This window comes from Anas platyrhynchos, chromosome 8 (genome assembly GCF_047663525.1).
Source record: "Anas platyrhynchos isolate ZD024472 breed Pekin duck chromosome 8, IASCAAS_PekinDuck_T2T, whole genome shotgun sequence".
Taxonomy (NCBI): Eukaryota; Metazoa; Chordata; class Aves; order Anseriformes; family Anatidae; genus Anas; species Anas platyrhynchos.
Window position 1 is genome coordinate 8,405,778 of NC_092594.1, and position 21,886 is coordinate 8,427,663.

Consider the following 21,886-nt stretch of genomic DNA (forward strand, 5'->3'; position numbering starts at 1 on the left):
GAGGGAGCGGGGCGGAGCGCGGGGCGGCACCGCCGCTGGCTCCGCTCCCTGCCCGCGGCCGGAGCCGGGGACACCGCGGCGAGGTGGGGGGACAGGGACAGGGGCAGGGGCAGGGGCAGGGGCAGGGACAGGGACAGGGACAGGGACAGGGACAGGGACAGGCACCGGCCGCCACGCAGCGCTCAGGCCCCAGCGCCCAGCCCGGGGAGAACTGCGGAGGAGCCTGTTAATGAATAACGTGTCCCGGTCACCGACCGGCCCTTAGAGCCAGCGGCGGGGCTGCTGCAGCCGCGGCCGAGCATTTCCCTCCCAGCACGGGGAGAGGCTGGCCCAGCGACCCCCGCAGCCCCCGGCCTCCTGCCCCTGCCCGCCGGCTGCCCCGCACCGGCCCCACGCTGGCCCCGCAGTCCCAGCCACGCTCTGGACAGCAGGTGCGTACATCCGTGTCCTTCCGGCACTCCTGCAGCACTGACAGCATTCAACAGCTGGTTTACTGCTGGAAGGAAAATAAAAATGTGCATTTGTCACCACCTTTGTCACGGCAGCTGCCTCTGGTAGCACCCATAAGCAGCACCGGACTAGGCCACACCGTTAGGTGACCGGTGTCAGGCTTGCCACTGAGGGTGTGAGAGCGCCACTTGGGCCCTGCCGACTGTCTGCATGTGTCCCCATCACCGCTCCTCCTCGCTCCTTGGCCACTTGTTTGGAGAGCCCTGTAGCTATGGAGTGGTGTAGCATTAACACTTGAGGGACATCGGGTCTTGCAAGTGGCACAGAATAACCCATCACTTCTTTGTCATGCGGTCTCATAAGGCTTCACATGTTGTGGGCAGTCCCAGTCCAATTGAATTAGTGGGAACATTGCTAACTTAAAGTAAAATTGTCCTTTGTTACGTAGCATTTAATTTTGTTCTGTCTCCTTGCATGTATAACTGTTTGTTTTTTTTTTTTAACACCATGTCTTTAGTGGAGTCAGAAGCTGGGAGACTCCAGCTCTGACACTGTTTGGCTGTGGGACATTAGGCAAAAGGATAATGCCACAGTGTGAGGATAAACATAATGAAATTACCATAACATGCTGTGGCCTTTTTTGTTCTGTATGTGTACCAAAGAAAGCTGCTTTGATTAAAAGAAAGGTTACAAAAATGCTAGTGTAAGAATAAGTTATGATTTTCTGGCAAGGAAAGATGTGTATCTGGAAACCAAATGTTAGGAGGTCACAAAGTATTAAAAGTCTTCGGAATTTAAAGGGAGTCGTACTTCCAGATTTAAGAACACTCCATGACCGCTTTTTGAATAATATAATCACTGCCAGACTCACTCTGAAGTATAAATCTGAAAATTAATTAGTAAGATTTGGCAGTCCCGTAAAAACAATGCTGGCTTTAATAACAGGCAGTGACTCTCACAGTCAGGGTGTTTTTTTTTCTCTTCCTATTCAGGCAGGCCCAGATGGCTGCACTTTCTGCATTACCTCCCTCTACAGTTCAGTGGTTTGTACAAGCTTAGCTAGATTATGGGCATGCAACGGAAAGGCAACACAAGAGGAAACTACAAAGCAGACATTTAAATGTTTTGCTGAATAATCTCAAGCAGTTACTTCATCCAGTGCTCTATGCCAACCCTTGGAACAAGAGGCTGGGATTAATCATGAAATGTGGGTCTCCCATATGGCAGGCAAGGATCTAAATGTTTCATTCCTGTTACATCTGGATCCAAACAGTTCCTGGCATATGTTCATTAGGGGATGTATTTTTCAGTTAGTACATGATATCTTAGTCATCTGTGAGAGCAGGTGCTTTATGCCAGCACTGAAGTATTTAGTTATTCTTTAAGTACTCTTTGTGATCAGGCTTTGCTAGATGCTAAAAAGTAAGGCTATTTCAGCCTTTTTCAGCTACCTGTTAAACACCAAATTCCCAGCTAGGCCTCAGTAGATGCAATGGCCATGGCATTCAGTGGGTGTATAAAACCAAAGGAATATTTTGAAGATCGGCGGGAAGATGCAGAAAAAGCAACAGAGGTAGAAAATAAATCATACTGATATATTTACAGAACATCCTTTCCATTCACACATACCTTTCCATTCTGCATTTCACACATTACTCATTTTTGTAAGCCAGCGCCAACACTTTGTTATGTCTTAATGCCAAAACAGTAAAAGTTACGCTGATTTATTGCTACCTGTTAATATTTCTTACCCAGCTGTATCAACACTGAGTTGATATTGTGATGCACAGATCTAGTGAGAGAGAAATCCACTGATGATTATACATGTGCACTGTTTTTCACTCAGTGTTAAAGGTGAATGCAGCTTTGTAATATCTTCATATGATCACTTTCAGTACTGTGACAACTTGGTGCTTGTTACCTACTAAGCATGACTCAGAAAAAATGAACAGCTGTTACATGTGCTGAAGCATCTGGTAATTCTGGACATAAAATGAATGAAAGTATGAGACTAATAAGGAGAATAATCAACCATGGAGAGAAATCTGAATTCTTCAGGATGCCCCGATGTGCACCTTTATAAATAGAATAAAGAATTATAACCAATTTCTTTTGAAAGAAGCTCTGTGTTACTTTAGCAAGTAATACAGGTTTTAACATTATTCTTAAGCAAAAGCTAAACATTAACTCACAGCAATATAGCTGGACTTGATTCTTACATAGTTATTTGAAGCAGCTGCACCCACATAGTGATTTAACTTAAACACTATTGTAAGAGACTCCATGGGAAACCTCAGGGTTCACACACTCTCCTCACCATCATATTAATGCAGTGAGCCTCTGGTTAATGTTAATAATCACAAGACTTTTCTTTCTCACAGCAGCTTTTACTGACTTCTATCATGGCTTCCTAGCATGGATAGTCCTAAGTCACGCTCTGTGATCCTGAGCAGTACCACAGTTTTAGCACCAGTAGGAATGGAATGCCTTAGTATTTGACAGTTACCAAGTGCTTAAGTTTAATCAATGTACATGTATTTATACAGTATGAAATGTGATAATGATTTAAAGTAAAACCACATTTCCTAAAATGAAGTCTACAAAAATGTAAAGGTTTCACTCTCTTCATATTGCCTAGTTGTCAACGTGCTTGCTCAGAGATCTGTCTGGGTATTTGTTCTTATTCTGCCTTCCTTAGGTTTGTCTTTGTGGAAGAGAATGAAGATCTGGGGACTTGTGCAATCTTCAGACCAAAACTTTCCCTCGTGTTCCCTTCAGAGTGAGATTCTATTTCCTTCCCCTCCAGCAAATTTCTGTAAATTCTGGTTTAGTCAGTGGATAATTATAATTTTATCCTAAAAGATTGTTTCCTATCACATTAAAATTCTTATGAAAGCTAATGCTTCAAGTGCATGAGTAGGTGGAGCCATCTCCTACCCAGAAAGCAAAGCCTCTTAAGGATTCCCTTGTGGCTTAAACTGTTATAAACAAATCATTAATGTATTTGAGGAAGCAGCATCTTCTAGCCAGCAAGTTTCATTTCTAAGGCTGTATTTATATGGTCACTTTAATCTAGCATAAACCCAGCCTGCTGCAGAAGCAGGTAGTTTCACTTTCTTCTATTGCTGTGTACCTTTATCCTTGGGTTGGCATAGCCATTTCTGTTGTTGCTTAAAGAACTAGAACAATGACCTGAACTACAAAATATTTGTAATTCATTTTTCCTCTGCATTAGGTGAGAGGCAGTCCAGTTCCTTTCACCAGTAACTCGGATTCATGCCAAAATTAAAGTGGGTGTTTGCAACCACTGAAATTTCTATCTTACTTAAGCACATCTATAACAAAAATCATGTTTAATACAGTTAGACAAGTGACAAAAATATGTGACTCATTACTGGCTTTTGACTGAGATTAGATCCAACTATTATTAAACATTCAGAGTTGTTGATTAATTCAGGGTACAAGTGCTCCAGTCACAGAATCACAGAATTGTCCAGGTTGGAAGAGACCTCAAGATCATCGAGTCCAACCTCTGACCTAACACTAACAGTCCTCCACTAAACCATATCCCTAAGCTCTACATCTAAACATCTTTTAAAGACCTCCAGGGATGGTGACTCCACCACTTCCCTGGGCAACCCATTCCAATACCTCACAACCCTCTCAGTAAAGAAGTTCTTCCTAATATCCAACCTAAACCTCCCCTGGTGCAACTTTAGCCCGTTCCCCCTCATCCTGTCACCAGGCTCATGGAAGAACAGACCAACCCCCTCCTCGCTACAGCCTCCTTTAATGTACTTACAGAGAGTGATATGGTTGCCCCTGAGCCTCCTTTTCTCCAGGCTGAACAAGCCCAGCTCCCTCAGCCGCTCCTCGTAGGACTTGTTCTCCAGACCCCTCACCAGCTTCATTGCCCTTCTCTGGACTTGCTCGAGCACCTCGATGTCCTTCTTGTAGTGAGGGGCCCAAACCTGAACACAGTACTCAAAGTGCACCCTCACCAGAGCCGAGTACAGGGGGACGATCACTTCCCTAGCCCTGCTGGCCACACTGCTTCTTATGCAAGCCAGGATGCTGTTGGCCTTCTTTGCCACCTGAGCACACTGCTGGCTCATATTCAGCCGCCTATCAACCAATATAAAATACAGTCCTTGCTTTGAAACTCACAATGTCTACTAGGTTTTGTGGTATATTGTTTGAAGTTCAAAATGTACTAGAAAACTTAACATGCTTGCAGTTAATAGGTCCTAATTATATAACATGTTTACAATAAAAATGTCTTAATTTCAGAATAGAAATCTCTCTATATTAGTCTTTTTTGAGGACCCAGAGAACTCCAGAAATACTCCATTCAGAGGGAAAGATTTTAAGGTAATTATTACCTCATCATTGGTCAATCCTAAGCAAATGCTTAACAAGTTTGCATTTGTGTTCTCATTCTTTCAAAGTCTAAAGACAACATAGTTCAGATTCAATCAAGCTATACAATGAAGTTTCCTTTGTATGTACATGTCCTTTCAAGTCTACTTCCTTTATTAATTGCTGTAGTTATGAGGTCCAAGATTTTACTCGAGATTAGTTGGAATTAGATGTGTACTCATGGTCAGAGTATACTTGCCAGCATTAATCTATTTCTGTTTGGGAAATGATTTTTTAATTTTTAGGCAAAAATAATCTGTTTGATAAAAACATGGGTATTTTGATTAGTTATCCAGACTGTTTCCTTCTTTGAGTTAGCTGCATTGTAAAGTCATAATCTACTGTGAGCTTCTGGATCACACTACTTGAAATAGAATACTCTGCTTGTTCTGCTTATCTTCATCTGCTTTATAATTGGAATGTTAGAGTATTAATTGTTATTTATTGACTTTTCCTTAAACATTAATAGCTTAGCTGGTATTTTCTTAATTCCATACTGCCATTTACTGAAACTTCTTACCCTGAATTAGCACTTCCACTTTCCTCGTTACTTTATAAGGTAGCTCAGAGAGCTAGGAAACATACAAGTTCTAGCTCACACTCTTTCAAAAATCCTACTGTTATATATGGAGTGGTAATTCGTGTCGAGAAAATGGTTGATATTAATAAAGAAGGGGGAGATGTGGGAGTGTGGCCATGGGGGTCGGCAAGCCCCGTGGTTGATGATAACATCAGACTCTTAACGAGGAGGCCATCAGGAATGTAAAAGCGTTTAGAGGGAACAAAGAAGGGTGATTCAGGAGACTCGGTGCACTCTCGGGTTGCTTGTTCTCCACCCATTAAGGCATGGAAGTTTCTGGGTGCTTGCTGTTGCTGTTACATTCAAAGTTGCTTGACCAATGAAAAGTTGTTTTGAAAAAAACTGCTGTGGGGAGAAGGGTATAAGAGGGGAGCCTGCCCTAAAGATAAAAGAAGGCAACACGATGAAGTTCTGTCATCAATAAGGAAGCAGAAAGAAGGAATGAAAAGGAACAGGCTAGCAGAACGGAGACCGGGACGGGAACAGGCACACTGATTGCCTCATGAAGGCCAAGCTCAGCAAACCGCCCAAAGAAGCTCGTACAGCAAGGCGCTGGAAATGGGCACAGTGGAGCTGGAGAGAAGCTGGAGCTGAGAGAAGCGGAGCCGCACACACAGCTGCCCCTCGCTGGTAAGCAGCTGCGCAGTATGGGGAATCACACGTCCTTAGGAACAGAGACTGTCCTGGTAACCCTACAGCTTATTCTCCTCATTAACAATCGGACAGTTCATGAGCCTGAAATACGGGACCAGACTGAGGTCACGGTGTGGGACTCTGCAACTAAAAGCGACCAGGTTGCGGTGGGATTGCTCGGCACCTGGCGAGCAGTCTCTGAGGCCTTACAGAGCCCTGTGGGGCCACAGTCAGACACGTGTGGGTTGCCAGGCAGTGAGGGAGCTGCGGGCTCCTTCACTGATCCGACTGCTATGCCATCGGCCCCCCCGCCGGTACTGCCATCGCAGGCCTTGGCTGTTCTGCCCCCTGTTCTGCTCCCTGCCTTTTGACCCAGGTGTACTCGGGTTAGTATGTAAAGCAATGTTCTGTATATTTAGAATGTTCTATGTTCGTGTGTGCGTGTGTTGGTGGAGTGTAGACTCCCCGCACACCCAGTGCTGTTTACTTGCCTTTTATAAATATTACTAAATTCAGATTGAGTTGAGATTTCATTGATAACACTACTGAAGTTCTAAATACTGAATTCTAGGACTCAAGCTAGTAGACATTGACTTAAAAAGGTCAATGATGGGAAGGAGATCTCAGCAAAATTCAGTTCCGAAAGATGTCTATTTGTAATTTTCCTCATGGAGTTTAGTATTGGAACAAATTACCTAGGAGGATGGTATATTTTTCAACACATGGTATACTTAATTAAGAGCTGTGACTTAAGCACAATGAGGAAAACACCTGCAATGGTTTAAATCATTGCTACCCCCAGCTGTCCTGCTATCTCCTCTGCTGGAGGACATTTCCACAACAGAACTGCTTCAGTTCAGGCACCGTCTGGCATATTTGCTTAACTACCTGTGAAGGTCAGTTCACACTAAAATACAAGACTGATCCTCAGCTGGCGAGATGCAGGTATGTCCTCCCTTCTGCCAGCTGTGGTATAGAGGAGAAAAAACGGGCAGAAGATTCATTGTCCACTACAACTCACACCTCCTCCAGTGTTGTTCGCTCTGTTCCATCATGTAACTGTGTAGCTGAATGGTGAACTGTTTGCTGAAGAGCATAACCCAGAAAAAAGAAAAAAAGCCATTTTTTCTTCCAGTTTGATTCTGCATGCAAGTCAAAAGACTAATATTCTTAAATGCAGAATAGTTTGGCATTTACAATAGGGAGTAGAAACAGCAACTGCCTGAAATGCACAAAGAAGAAAAGCTATTCAAAGTTTGCCCTAAGACTGATGACCCTTAAGATTTTCCTTAGGAAAAATAGATATTTACTTTTAGGAAACCTCTTAGTGTAAAGACTGTAAATTTGTTAGTTTTATTTTATTATTTTTTTAAACTCCTGTATTATCTTACTGGAATCAGTAATTCTGATGTCATTATATTAGCAGAACTTTCTTTAAAAGCTTATCACCCATTATACAGGAAGCAGCATTGTCTTTAAATTCCAAGCAGTTAACTAGCTATAAGTATAGTTGATCTACTTTACTATTCACTCTTTTTTCTTTTCTTTTTTTTTTTTAAGATGTAAGTTTTAACTTCCCCTTAATAAACAACAAAACAAACAGCCAGCCAGTTGAGTATATCCCTGACACAGAGCAAATACCTTTTTGGATCCCTAGAGTAAGCAGTCTATTGATCGTATATTAATTATTTCCCATAGCTTACTTTCTATAAAATACTGTGGGAGTTTTGATAGAAAATATTTCAGCGGGCATAAGGTGTGGAGTTATTTACATTTTTTTCAACATCTAAATTTCTACAGTAGTTAGGAGCAATTTCCACAATAAACATAGTTACTAAAATGAAACTGTTTTACTCTTAGAACTAAATTTGTTTAAAACAAAAATGCTGTTTTAAGCAAAGTAAGGGACTGCATTCACACACTTATTTTCTTACTTTATTAATAATACTGAGGCAGAATAAATTCAGTAGTCTATAAAATAAGTTCTTTACATAATAGTACACATTTTGAACAGATATTTTCACTCCATCTATATAAAAACCTAAACAAGTGATAGCACCAACTACTATGTTACAGCATTTCTGAAGGTTTTTTCCCTAACTGTATGACAAAAGGCAATTTTGAGAAGTAATAGTTTAAAACTCTAATTAAAGCTAAAATAGTATGCAGTATTGTATTTATTTCTATGCTCTGTTAAACTTTTGGGAAGTAAGTAGCACTGCAGTCGCAGACTGACTACATGACATTGATATGCTATAAAAGTATCTTACCCCCAGTTTCTGCAAGGCACTGCAAGCCTGGCCCTGTGTGCTGCTGCAGCTCTCACTGACCCATTTTGCAAAGTTTAGGGTGTTTTTTTTCAGCAATATTGAAGTTCACAACAGTAACGATCCCCTCCCCCCCGCCTCCTCCCAGCTCATTTTATTTCTTTGTCATAGTCACCTCTTCTCCTTCCCTCCCTATTCTGGGTAAAACAGTTTTGAGACAGTCTTCCAACCTAGATCATCAATATTATTCAATTATTTTTAATTAGGGGTTATTTTCAACCCAGATTGTTTCTGTGATGACATCCACAGTGCAGCTGAACAAACAGTTTTTGCCTGTGCTGAGGGTGCATGAAGGACTGAGAAGGAGGTGGGGATAGCAGGACTTCTTAAACCAGCCTCACTGCTAAAGGAAACGTAGCACAGAGCTGCAACCAAATCGTTCTGTTATTCAACCACACAGTATCTTTAAGAACGTAGGCCTCAAAGCTTTATTTTAAGATTGCTTTTGTACGAATCTACATCAGATTGTGCTATTCGATTCCTTGTTTTTGAGCTGGAAGAAAACAAGGCTTTGCTACTATGCAAAATGTACTTCATGTGGCTTTCTGCTTTTTAGGTACAGTTAAGTCAATGGAAAATGTAGCTATAATTTGTCTAACTGTATAAAGAATAAACTATTAGAGTTAATTAAAGCATTTATTAACTCGGAAGAAACCCATTGAAAATACATCTTTTGTGATAAACTAAATATACTCACTACTGTTACAATAAACAGTGCTACTGCTGTGCACATCTTGAGCTCTCTTTGTACATGCTCAGAACCCAAACAGCATTAAAATGCCAGCACCATCACACCCTGACAGTCATTACAACAGATAAAGCATGTTCTTTTGGCTTAGCTAGCAGTCAAACATTTTCTGGATCTTATGTAGCTGCACAAAGGGAGGTTTAATCCACAAACCCATATTTCCAACCCACAAAACAATTTGGGCTTGGGGTTTGGGAGTGTACCTGAAAAAAAAGTAGCAGTGAATGAGGTAAATTGAATGTTTCTTCAAAGACATAAAGAGTATTTGTTAGACTTTTACACCTCTGATAAAGGTTAACTGGTAGTTGGGTCAATGCAGTCATTGTATTTGATAGTGCAATTTCTCTGAAAACATTTCAGATGCCTGCATCTGAATAACTAAATATCTAAATAACTTCTTTATAGTTTAGGTCAGCTTTTATGTGAGATTCACAGTTTCCAAGCTCTATTTTGTGACTGCCTTTTAATACACGTACTTACTGTCTACTGACACCCAAGCTGACTGCATGTTACCTCTGTTTTATCCCAACCTCCTGTTCTTATCCTGCAACTGTCTTCATAAAAACCCTTATGAACAATATTGTTTGAACCTGGACTCATTTACACAGCTGAGGATATAGGTTCGTGGCAGGTTTTTCGGACAGAGTCAAACTCTAACAGCAGTTATTGTTTCTCAAGTGTCAGAAATTTTAAATTAACATGTAGTTACTGTTAATCAGAACAAAGAGGAAACCACACAGCTTTTCAGTCTTTTTTTTCCCCATCTCTCTAACCAGCCAGTATGTATGATTCAGTGTGGATTCTAAACCAAAGAAAACTGCATAGTCAACCAATGATTAACTCCTACTAAATTTACAGTTTCTGGCCTGGGTTTACAGGTCTAGTAAGTAAAGATGGCCTTTTCACCACAGGCTATCCACTGATATTTAAATCACACTACTAATCTGATACAGTATTATATCTTTACTAGTATCATAGCACTGTCACAGACATTTTAAATCCCAAAACCTGCAGTAAATTAAAAAGTCCTTTGAGGCCATCACTACTTGACCTCTGAGCCTGTTTGCTGAATTCCAAGAGAGGGGAAAAAAAAGAAAGAATCAGTTCTACTTTTGGCAATCACCTAGCATGCTAGCATGGTGTCTTACTAAAGCTCACCTGAATTTCCTCCTGTTCTTGGCAAGTATGGATCTAGAATTGTTCCTAACTGGGAAATCTGAGACAGTTTGGTAAAGGTCCTGTGAAAAGCAAACTGTCATCAGGCTATTGTAATTTGAAGGACAATTACACTATAGCAAACTGACTTCTGAATTAGATAATCTTCATCCATACTTAACTGTGCTTTACCTTTTGTGCATTGTCTTCCTACATTTGTCTCAGGGTGTTTTCTTACAGGCAGGTCCCTTGAATGTGGTTTTTCTCATCCTGAAGTTGTCCTGACATCTGCTTACGCCAGGTCTGGATAATCCCCTTTGCATTCCTCCTGGGCAGGAGGATGGACTTTGGTTTGCTGTACTGGAGCAGAACAGAGCCATGCATACCACGGCGCACACATCGGTGTTGCCTGGGCTGGGAAGGTGCATGGTCCTTGATCCCAATGATACTGGGAAGCCTCAGCTCAAGTGAATTCACAAGGTCATCACATCTACTTGGCAGTCCTGCTTGGCAAAATTCTGCTTTCCTGACTCAGGAAGCAGCTCTCCTATCCCATAAAGAGAAATATTTCAGTTATCACCTCATGAGCTGCCCGTGACCATGGAACATGCGTTTGGCTATCCAAAGGAGAGATGGCAGGATAAAACCAAAGGTTGATGTGTATTTCCTTCTTGGCTTGTTCTGATTGGATGTTTCATTCTGTAACTGGAATAGAAGAAATAAGCCTCTTTTCATTTCCATTTTCTAAAGTCATTGTTTTTACTTCTTATGCTGCTGTGGTTCTATACTCTCTCCTCAATTTATGCATACTGTCAGCTCCATAGCAGAGTGAGCACCCCTCAACCCATTTTAAAAGAATTAAGTTACTGCAAGCTAAGCCATTTTTATACATACCTATGTGCTATGTATATATATGCATAAAAATATTTTTCAGCCCAAACAGTTTGCTCATCTGGCCAATTGCACGGCCGCATGTGTGTGGCTCCAGGCACAGGCAGCACAGCTGACAAGTCAGCTCTCCCTTAGCAGAACTAGGTGCAACCTTATATGGCAGCAGCTGGGGGACAAGCTTGTCTGGGACACAACTGTCCCCTCAGCTCGAACTGCAAAGAAGAGCTGGGCTGGCAGCCCCTCTCTGGGGTTCACGTCCCCACCCCTCTTTTGGCTCAGTGCTCCCCTGCCTCGGTAAGGAGTAAGCCTGGGGTAATGAACAAGCAGGAAACTATTTGCCAGGGTTGGGGATTGCTTTGTTGCTTACTGCTATGAAGATGTTCACTAACATCAGAGGAGCCTGAGCATGCTGGGAGGGAAGGGGCAGGGCTGCCCCTCTGGATGGCAGCCAGCCCCTAGCTCAGTTCAGCTGCTTTGTAAAATTCACACCAGTTGCAAAAGGTAGGGCAGGGGTCTGCTCAGCAGGCTGTGCCACTGTGTCATGTTCCCCCCAACCCCACCTTTAAATTTAGCTATCTGGTAACTACATCTGTGCTATGATAGCATCAGATTATACTATTTTAATTACGTTAATCTTGTTGAAATATAACACTTGTGTTGGCAAGAGCATTTCCCCCCCTATTTTGTTAATATAAGAAATTTAATGCTTTACTGAGGCACAATCTGGCTTACATTATGCTTTTGCAGCCTGATGATGTTGAGAGTGAGCATGCTGTTGTTTTGTTTTTCCACTGATCTTTAACTAATGTTTTTATCTCACCACAAGAGCATATAGCACTAAAATTAAAAAAAAAAAAGTTAGAAAAGTTTATCTGCTTGGCAGCTCTAGATTTTAGGGATGGATGCAGGTAGAAATATCAGTGCCTCTCTGATGACTATCAAAACAGAAAATGAAAGTCTTATGTAATGAAAATTGATTTTGATCCTGTTTATGTATCTTTTTTCAGGTGAATGCAGATAAGCAATGCTGTTTTAGAACATAATCAGGGCTTTCAGGGTAAGATAACTTGGCACAAATGTGGAAAGATCAAAATATATGCAAGAAAGTAGATATTATGCTTGGATTAACCAAAAAAATTATACTTAGGTTAAGCCTTTTACCTAAGCATATCAAATCTAACAAATATAACAGCACCACTGTTTTATAAACAGTAGAAAAATAAAGTAGGGAATTTATGACTTGATTAGTACATCAGCCTAGGAATGCTTTTTTTAAACAAACAAACAAACTCGGTTGTCTTGGATTGGCAGCAGCAACAGAAAGGGTTGCTGCCTTATCTTCAGCCCCTGCAGCTGAATTTATGGGATCCTGTCATTCTGCACCATTCAAAAGCATTTTGTCTCCATCTTCATCAGATGCTATTAAAAAAAGAAAAGAAGTGAGGGACTTTCCATCTGAGTGGGACTTGGCAGGTCTGCTGAAAGATTGTGAGAAGGCCCATACTGCATTCCAGGTGGTGGAGCGCAGAAGGAATGCTGTACTAATTCTCCCTCTGGCCACACTGATGTCCAGAACAGATTTTTCATTGCAGATGAAACAGCAATATTCTGCCATGTAACTGTGTCCTGAGGGGCTATTAAATTTATTTATTTTTTTAAACTTCAGTTTGGAGTTAAGAGGTAAGCCTTTTCTATACTGCTACAAAATTTAACCATATAAGAGCTGGAGATTCTGCTCTTGCAGACGTTTTTATGGTATACAGAGAAGCAGACAAAAACTTGACATAAAAATGTGGTGCCACAGGCTTCAAGAAGTTATGATATAACCCACCATAAAGTGAAGTATTTGAGGCTGCAATTGGTTTTGCAACTAGGCAGAGCACAGCTGAAGTGAATGAATAAGGTTGCTGCTTAGACTTTAACTCTGAAATGCTGACTATGGATTATTATAAGTTTCTAAATCTGCAGTAGCTGCTTTCAGACCTGTACTTAGAAAGCAAGCAAAGGAATGCATCATGCCATTGTATGACTGAATTATCAGGAATTTGGGAACCAGAGCTTCTTTTAGATCAGGCAATTCACCAAGACTTCAAATCTTGGCAGCTGTTGGTTTTCTGGAAGAAGCTAGTTATATGAACACAGCAATAGAGTGATAGTGCAGAGGGAGGATTAAACCTCACAGATGCCAACACTTGAGTAATTAGCTCGTATTTTTATGTACTAGCCTCCAGAAAAAAATGGGAGAAAAGATTGGTCAGGACTACTGCATACTTTCACAAGATTCCCATTATCTAGAACAATGATGAGCTATGGTTCCTAGCTATTCTCTAGCACTAAAGTAATGCTATATGTGTCTGTAAGCCTTTGATATAGCAAAGACAGCATTGTTAGTAAGAACACAATAATTCACATTTGAGCATCCTCAGTAAGGCCATATCAAGGCATATATTTACTTTTTCTCCTTAGGACCTTACTCACTGTCTTTAGATATAAAAACAATACCAGTATATCCAAGATAAATACCAGATACATGCTCATATATCTTACAGAAAAAAAAAAAAACAAAAACAAAACACACCTTTTTCCTCTTTAACTAGTATAACATCAAAGGTGCTGTAAATAACATAAAAATAATATATTTTAAACTCACTATTTCAGCTGTGACATACCCCTACCTGTTAAAAACTTCCTTTCTTCCACTGTATATATATGTGAACTGAGGGACTTCTTATTCAGCCTTTTCTAGCAAACAGAGGTTTCAGCTGTGGTAGGGTATGAACTGCAAATTAGGAATAATAATCTTATATTAAAATTATGAGAACATTTAACAGCTTCTAAGTGCTTCCAAGTGCTTTGAATTGTGCTGTATATAGCACCTGAAGATCGGTCCCCCTACCAAGGACCAGGTGTACAGATCCTGACAAGATCCTGATGTTTTACAAGTAATTTCAGAAAGGTTATACATCTGGAATAAAATTTTAAATGAATCAAGTATTAAGGACTCTTTTAAGTTGAAACTTTTTTCCCATGCATCTCATTTGTATTTTATTAGATGCAGAGGTAACAGATTTTTATTTTTATTTTTTTTAAGTCTTTAGTACTTTGACTGATAGCGTTAGGGAAAGAACAGAGAGAAATTGTTGAATGTTACTTTATAGAAGGTAAAAAAATATTCTAATGTTTTTCCAGTTTAAATGTGGCTTAGTTCAGAGACTGTGATACAAATGGATCATTACTAACCCACAGAGCAATTGGTATTTAATGTGTGTGGTACAGACGGGCTTTAGAGACTTCCAGTATAAAATAGAACTGCAGTAATCCAAGGATATTCTATCTTCAAAAGTTACAAGCAGTGGATTGTTAAAAATTAAGGAAGTAAGAATGAAGTAACATGAATAACTGATCAGGATTAGAGGAGCAAATGTGATGTTTTTTATATGTATCGATGATCTAAGTTAGATCAGTAATGTCTGTGACGGTGAATACACTGAAAATAATATTTTCAGTGTGACATCTACCAATATCCTGACAACCACAAGGAGATGAGGGAGTACAGGACTTTTTTTTTTCTCCAGGATTTCCTGATCGTTCTTGGAAAGTTACAGTTGTGTAAAGAAGATGGGAATGGTCAAGTGCTTGTACTAGAAAAAAGTGTTTGTGTGAAAACCAATAGCAGTGTTTTCTACATCCAGAAATATTCATATATATTCCTCTGTATGGTTGATATACAAGGATGAAAAATATTCATATTTTTGTCTGTCTACAAAAATATTGAGAGGTGTCTATTTGAAAATACTTTCAGTGCTATTTTGATTTTTTTAGTATAAAGACAGAATAATGTCTCTAATTTTATGATAATTATTACCTAGATATAAGACAATACAAAATGCTTTATATCACAAAATCACTTACCTATTTTTTAAATTTTGAAAGTGAAGATTCCTTTCTGAGTCAAGCCATAACAAATGTAATGTAAGTGAATCATCTCACTGATTGTTATGTTTATGTAAAAATAGATGTATCATATTTATCTTGTTTTAAGATAGCAAGAGCCCAGGTGAGCTTTCTTGCTGTTCCCATGCTTAAATACTACAGAGAAAAGGGCTTGGGATCTAATTTTCCATCCTTACTGAATTGTGGTCATGACAACCATCTGTACAAGGATAAGCTTTACAGCATTGTCTTGTTCAAGGGTATAATTTTGATGTTATGCTGTGTGATACAATAAGCTAATGGAAAATAATACCATACAGCAGTTGGTGCTGTCATCAGCAGATACTGCTGACTTACACTTTTTTGTGTGTATGTTTTTGTTTTGTTTAATATTAATATGGCTATTGTGACAAGGAAAGTATGGAAACGATACCAGCTTTGAAAAAAAATAAGTTAACGTTCAAGAGAAAGACCACTGGCTAAGGGAAATGCCAACATGTTCAACTCTTCAAATGTGCCCAGCTTTCCTAGGTAAAATAAAATTTGTTTTGAATACAAGATCTATTTTTTCTCTACTGTGCCATCCATTGAGGCAAGAAATGCTTTTCAAAAGCAAAGACTTTGCTTTTGCTTGACTTTACGGTAAGAGCTTGCCTAGCAATATGTGCACAAAAATAAACAAATGTAAAGTCAGTGCCAGGTCATTATTCCTGAGCTCCCTTCTGAAACAGAGCTATTTGTGAAATGAGGTGGAATAAACCCAAACTTACCTGTTATTAAACAGAATCTAATGGATTATCAAGTTTGTTTTTTTTTTTTTTTCCCTGAAATTTCTGTACAAGAAAGCCCTTACTGACATTGGAGGGACAGTAATTTAATTTGGCTTTGCCCACTCCATGCCAAAACATATATAAGATGTCTCAAATTGAAAACACAGTCATAGGGATTGCTTAAACTGTATGTTCAAGTACTTTTGAGGTATCAACAGAAGTGAAAAAGAAAGTAAGGCAGGAAAGCTCAGTCTAAAGGCACGACATACAGTCATGCCATATGTTAACAGAAGGTATAACTGCTTGTTTCACTGCTAGTGCTGAATAGAAAACAGATGAAGATTCTAGCTTGCTCCAAATTGGCCTAATCATACATGTCTCATACTATAGCAACGGTAATTGTGTAAGGAGTGTTTAAACTAATTTTTTACTGTCGCTGTTGTTGTCTTTGCCCCACATATGCCAGTGACAACAAGGATCCTTCTGCTGCAGCATGTGTAGGTTTGTTGATTTGAGCATTTTAACCTGAAAAACATTTGTAAATGATTGTTTGCACATTTCTGGTAAGATTTCCAATCCTATAATCATCTGGTTAGGTTGGGCAAGGGAAAAATGAAAGTGACTCTTCCAGCACAAATTTATCCTCCTAGAGTACAAATAGTCGAGCTTAGTCACCAGTGTCCAGGGATACCACAACCATTAGGTTTATGTGGTCTAATAGGTGGAGCAGGTGGGTAAGAGTGACACAGTCCCTGCTGTAGAAAGGGGCTTCTTCTCAGATGGATATCCAGTGACCTGCTAAACTGAATAAAAAAGGATGTTCTATTATGAGTTACTAAATTACGGTGAGGTTGCTGTGTATGTGTGACACACAGTCTGGAATTTTTCTAGCCATATGTAAAAGCTGGCCTTAAAGGATATGAAGTTTACAATGGCTTTGTGGTTTAGCTATGAGCTCATACGGTACTTGGATATTATAGGAGAAAAAAAAAAAGTGGAATCTAGGTTGTGGGAAAATACTGATACAGTCCGCTGTTGGCAGCAATAAAGCTAATGGTAACAAGATTTAGGAGCGACATTCTAGCCTTACTAGTGTAATCCTTGTAACAACACACGAATCAGTTTATCAAACCCTAATTATTCTTATATAACACAGGGATTCCTGGATTCTTTCAGTGCTGCTCTCAGATAAAGACAAGGCCAAGCCAGCAGCGACTCCTGGCTTGGTGACGAGTGGTGTTTTATGGGAGTGGTGTTTTATGGATAGGACGGGGCCGTGCAGCTCTGTGCTGGAGCAATGCAAATGGTTTGGAGAAGAATATTCTAAGGAAGGGTTGAGCTAGCACGTCTGGCTGGCCAGGAACCTCTTTTTTGAGATAGTGATGCTGGTGGTTAAACAAATTGAAATCAGAAGGGAGGGATTCTGCTTTGACAAGTTTCAAGGATACAGGATGAGACTGCTTCAGGCCCACCCTGTATGACTCTGAAAAAGCCAGCTGTGAGGCAATGAGCAACGTTTCATCACGTTTATTGTTGGTGGGTAGAAAAAACGTTCTTTAATTAAGCACTGCTGCTCACATCACTGTTGTGACTAAAAAATGAACGCTGGCCCGCAGGTGTTTCTCGGATTGAGTGCGCTTTGCTTCCTGCAGGTGACCTTTAGCACTGGCAGCGCCCGGCTGCAGCGCGACCCAACGGGGCCTCGGCGTTGTGCGAGCCCGTTGTGGGCCCGGCCCGGGGCAGGAGGCAGCGCCGGCACCGAGCCGTGCGAGGGAAGCACAGGCGGGACGGGGCCGCCACCAGCCGCCGAGGCCAGCTCTGGCGGGAGCTGGCGGGCCGTCTGCCCCAGCCGCTGTTTGCGCTGAGCGGGGCCGGGGCAGGCTTCCTAGCGCTGGGCACCGCCGCTAAGGGGCAGCCCGCTGGCGGCGGAGGCGAGCAGAACCCGAAGCCGAGCCCGGCTCCCAAAATGGCAGCGCCGCGCTGCCGAGCCCGCGGGCCCGGGCCCCGCGCGGCCGCTCCCGGCCCCCGGGGCCGGCCCCGAGCCGCGGCCGGGCGCGCAGCCCCCAGGTGCGCCGCGAACAATGGGCGGCGGCCGGCAGGGGAGGGGAGGGCGGCGCGCGGCCCGCCCCAGCGCCGCACCGAGCGCACGGATCCGCGGCGCGGCGCGCACGCCTAAAGTAGTCCGCCTTTGTTCCGCGAGGGGCAGCGGCTCGCCGCCACCTGTGTTCCTCCGCCGCCGCGCCGCCCCGCCCCCCGGCCGAGGAGCTGCCTGGCGGCGCGGGCGGGGCGGGGCGGCGGCCCTTTGTGCTCCCACAATGCACCAGCGGCTCCTCCGCGGGAAACAAAAATGGCGAGGGGCTGCGCCGCGGCCGGGCTGGCCCTGAGGCGGCTCTGAGCCCTGCCCTGCCCTGCCCTGCCCGCGGCGCCGCCGCTCGGGGGGGTCCCGCCGCGCACCGAGGGGCCCGGGCCGCCGGGGGGAGGCCGCTGCCGCGCTCGGCGATTTCCCTGCATGAGGCGGTTGGCACCACTGGGGGGACCGAATGAGGTGAGGGGGGAGGAGGAAGGAGGGGCGGCGGGGGAGGGAAGGAAGCGGAGGAAGGGACGGGAAGGGAAGGGAAGGGGGCGGCAGCCCGGGCCCCGCAGCGCCCCCATCCCCGCCCCGAGGGCTGGGGGGGCCCGGGGGGGTCAGCGGGGCCGCAACAAAGGGAGGGGGGCCTCGCACCGGCTGCGCCCCGTCTCTTTATTTTTCTTCCTCGCCCCCGGTCCGTGGGCATTGCCCGAAATGGCTCCGTGCGCTCACGTGTGGAGGCAGCGACACAAAAGAGGCGGCGGCGGTGCCGGCCGCTCGCTCGGGGCCGGCTCCTGCGGTGCCTCAGCCCCGGCTGTGTCAGCAGCGCGGCCGGCGGCGTGCTCGGCGGGGCGCTGCCTCGGGAGCCGCCGGGCAACGCGTGTCCGCCGCGGGGAGGCAGGGCCGGTGCTCCTGGCAGCCGGGCCGAACAATGCGGCTCGGTGCTGGGCGCTCCGGGCGGCCCCGGGGCGCTGCGAGCAGGAGGAGGCCGCGGGCTGCAGGAGGGGCCCGGGGGCAGCGCAACGCCCGGCTCGGCCCCTGCTCGGCCCCTGCGGCTCTGGCGCTTGGGCCCAGCTCCTGGCTCGGAAGGGCCGTACACAGCGATGGATGGTTGCGTGTTGTGTTTGTTTTTGTGCTTTACAGTGTAAGGGAACGTGATAAGTGTCGTGTATTTAAGCTTGCAAAAGCATGGAGTAGTAAGAAAACAGGTTCCCTGATTTTTATTGTCTGTGATCAGGTTGCTAAAAGCTAACAACCTAATGTTTGTCCCTCTTCTGAGAGCTCAAATTACAAATCTCTTGGAAGAAAAGAAAAAGCATAGTTACAATAGTATTAGGAAAGAGGTTAATACATCTAGTTTCTTTTTAAGGGAAAAGAGTACAAGGGGGTACAAAGATTGAAAATAAAATGTAAGAAAGATAATAATAAAGTAGTGAGAGAGAAGGATGGCTCTCTGCAAGGAGCTACAAGCTAGTGAAACGCGCATTACAGTGAGAGTTTAGCAGTCATGCGTTCTGCAGTTAACCCACATTTTGTCAGTTATATGAAAGACAACTCCGAGAAACCACATATCTACTCCAGGACGAATTGGCTTGGTATAGTTGGTAAATGTTGGCTTGGTGTAGTTGGTTAGCAGTTGAGGTGTGTGTATATATTCCAACTAGCTGAAGGTGATACACGTGGCTAGTTAGTATCAAGACTGAACTCAGAAACCCTAGTTCGGCACTGCATTAGGGGATCAGGTGAAGTATGAGAAGAGTTGCTGTAACAAGTAGCTGCAGTTCATTTTGCTATTAAGCAGTGGGCATCTGTATTTCCTGGAGATAGGCGTGAATAAAGATAGTACCTGAGACACTTAAAGTTGCTTTAAACCACGTTTTGCGCAACTAACATGGGGAGTAGAGGAAGAAGTTTGGATGGAAGAACCAAGTAAGTGAAAGCCGGAACGAATTCTACTTGGCTTGTGATTTGACAGCACTTTTTGTGTGACTGCCACTGAGCTTGCTGCAGTTGGTTTCACCTTCTTTACAGACCTTCCTTGCAGGAAATGGAGGGGATGTGTGTCTTTGAGTAAAGCACAATAGGAGAAGAATTATAAAACCACAGGTATTGCTGGAGGGTCTTTGGGCAAGGTGATACCTGTTAGTGGAAGTACTGAAACTAGTTTAATTTGCACCTTAAACAACCTACCTTTCAGGCTGATGGCTTCTTCCTAGAAGGTAGAATCTCTATTGTTGAGTGAAGTCTGAGAGGCTTGATTTTCTATGAGAGATGTTAACTAGTGATGAGTGTTCCTGTTGAGTCTGGACATATTTTGTTCACTAACTAAAATACCTGGAGATAATACTTATTTTTTATGTTTTAGTTAGACTTATATCTGAAAGGTTTCTTATAAGAACTGGCTCTTAGGAGTGCTGCATGGTAATAAATTTAAAATTAATCTATCTTCATGAGTTTTGATCACCTGTGATTTTTTTTTTCCCTCCAGTGCAAGTCAGCATGTTGTCTGTAATCTCTACAGCCTGGGTGCCTGCCCATTCTATACTCCCTTAGGTGCGTTGCTGGGCATGCTGTATTTGGATACTGTGGAAGCCCAAAAGGCAGTTGTTACATTCAAGGGCGTGTTAAGTATATGTTTAAGGGAAGATCTGATTTGAGAACCTGATACTCTTCTCTCCTTAATGCTACCTTCTGCCTCTTTTTGTGTATAAACACATGATCAGTCCCAAACAAATGGGGTGGTACAGGGCTACCCCAGCCAACCTCCCTAGGTACTACTGTATGCAGGGAAATCTGTTCTTCCTTAATGAAGACTTAAGGACTAATACTTTAACTTTGCATGTCAAACACAATTAAAATACCTCCAGTTATTTCTTAAAGGGCAACTTGATCAAATAAAACCAAAATCAGAAATGTTTGTGTTGTTATAGAGCTATGTGGCTGCTGGGATAAATGCATTCCTCCTTTTCCTGTTATGAATTGGTCCTGTTAAGGAGAGTCATACTTCATAAGATCAGAAGATGATTTGGGGAAGTCCCCAGTTCTGCTCAGTGCATCTTCATCCACCAGGACAGGTTGTTCAAGGACTTATTCAGTCAGCCCTAGAAAGCCTTCAGTGATGGAGGCTGCATGACCTCTGTTTCACTGTTAAACTGTCTTTATGGGGGAAAATTTCTCCCCTATATTCATCAGAACATCTTTCTTCCACTTACAGTGGAAGTTTCTTACACTTCCACTACATGAAGGCCTGTCTTTCTGCCTTGTGCTACTGTGAAGAGACAAATTCCATCTTGCTAATCCTCCCATAGACTGCTGTTACATCTCTCTGAAGCCATTTCTTCTGCAGGCAAAATAAGTCCAGCTCCTTCAGCCTTTTCTCACAGGCCAAGTGCTCCAGTCTTTGACCATCTTGGTAGTCCTACGGCGAACACATGCTAGTTTTGTATCTTACTTTGCACTTGGAAACCCCAAATATGATATCCTTCACGCTCAGAGTTCTGAGTAGAAGGGAACAGTCATTTCCCTTCAGTCTTCCGGCCAAGCTTCTTCCTAGTGCTCAGTTCATGGACTCAACTGCTAATCAGCTGAATTGGCTTCTGCCTCTTAGTTTTTAGTACCACTTTTTTGGAGATAGGTGAAATTTAGTACTTTTATCATGTAATGTGATGGATATATTTTTGAAAGGACAGAAATACTTAAGAGAAAATACTAGTGAAAAGATGTTCTGTCATTAGTACAAAATTATTTGAAGTGTGTAACCATACAGAGTAATTTGGAGCGAAAATCACAGCAAGTCTTTTTTGACACATGGCAAGTCTTTTTTAAATGATTAAAAAAACACAGCCACCCTATTGGGATAGCAATGCAAGTGATGTATTGCATGGAAATCACTTCTGATGATGATGAATACTA

General features: G+C 42.7%; 1 protein-coding gene and 1 long non-coding RNA gene across 5 annotated transcripts in view; one reads left to right on the forward strand and one right to left on the reverse strand.

The window, feature by feature from the left end:
- The first annotated feature begins 266 nt into the window (after positions 1-266).
- The window catches only part of MTF2 (metal response element binding transcription factor 2), a 40,774-nt gene continuing 19,154 nt past the window's right edge, over positions 267-21,886 (forward strand). The window contains exon 1 of one of the 4 annotated variants that reach the window (XM_072041502.1): positions 267-431. Coding sequence is in view for 3 of the 4 variants with exons in the window: in XM_072041503.1 (XP_071897604.1) it covers positions 19,866-19,903 (38 nt within the window). In the remaining variant the exon portion in view is untranslated. Of the gene's footprint in view, positions 432-18,180; positions 18,452-18,926; positions 19,904-21,886 lie in introns of those variants that run through there. The other 3 variants (XM_038182800.2, XM_072041503.1, XM_038182802.2) reach the window with 3 other exon arrangements.
- Positions 8,006-14,005, reverse strand: LOC110353964 (uncharacterized). Its single transcript, XR_005267376.2, has 4 exons — positions 13,879-14,005; positions 10,505-11,017; positions 10,316-10,395; positions 8,006-9,360 (listed from the first exon to the last, which is right to left on the reverse strand). It is a non-coding gene; the product is annotated as an uncharacterized lncRNA (long non-coding RNA).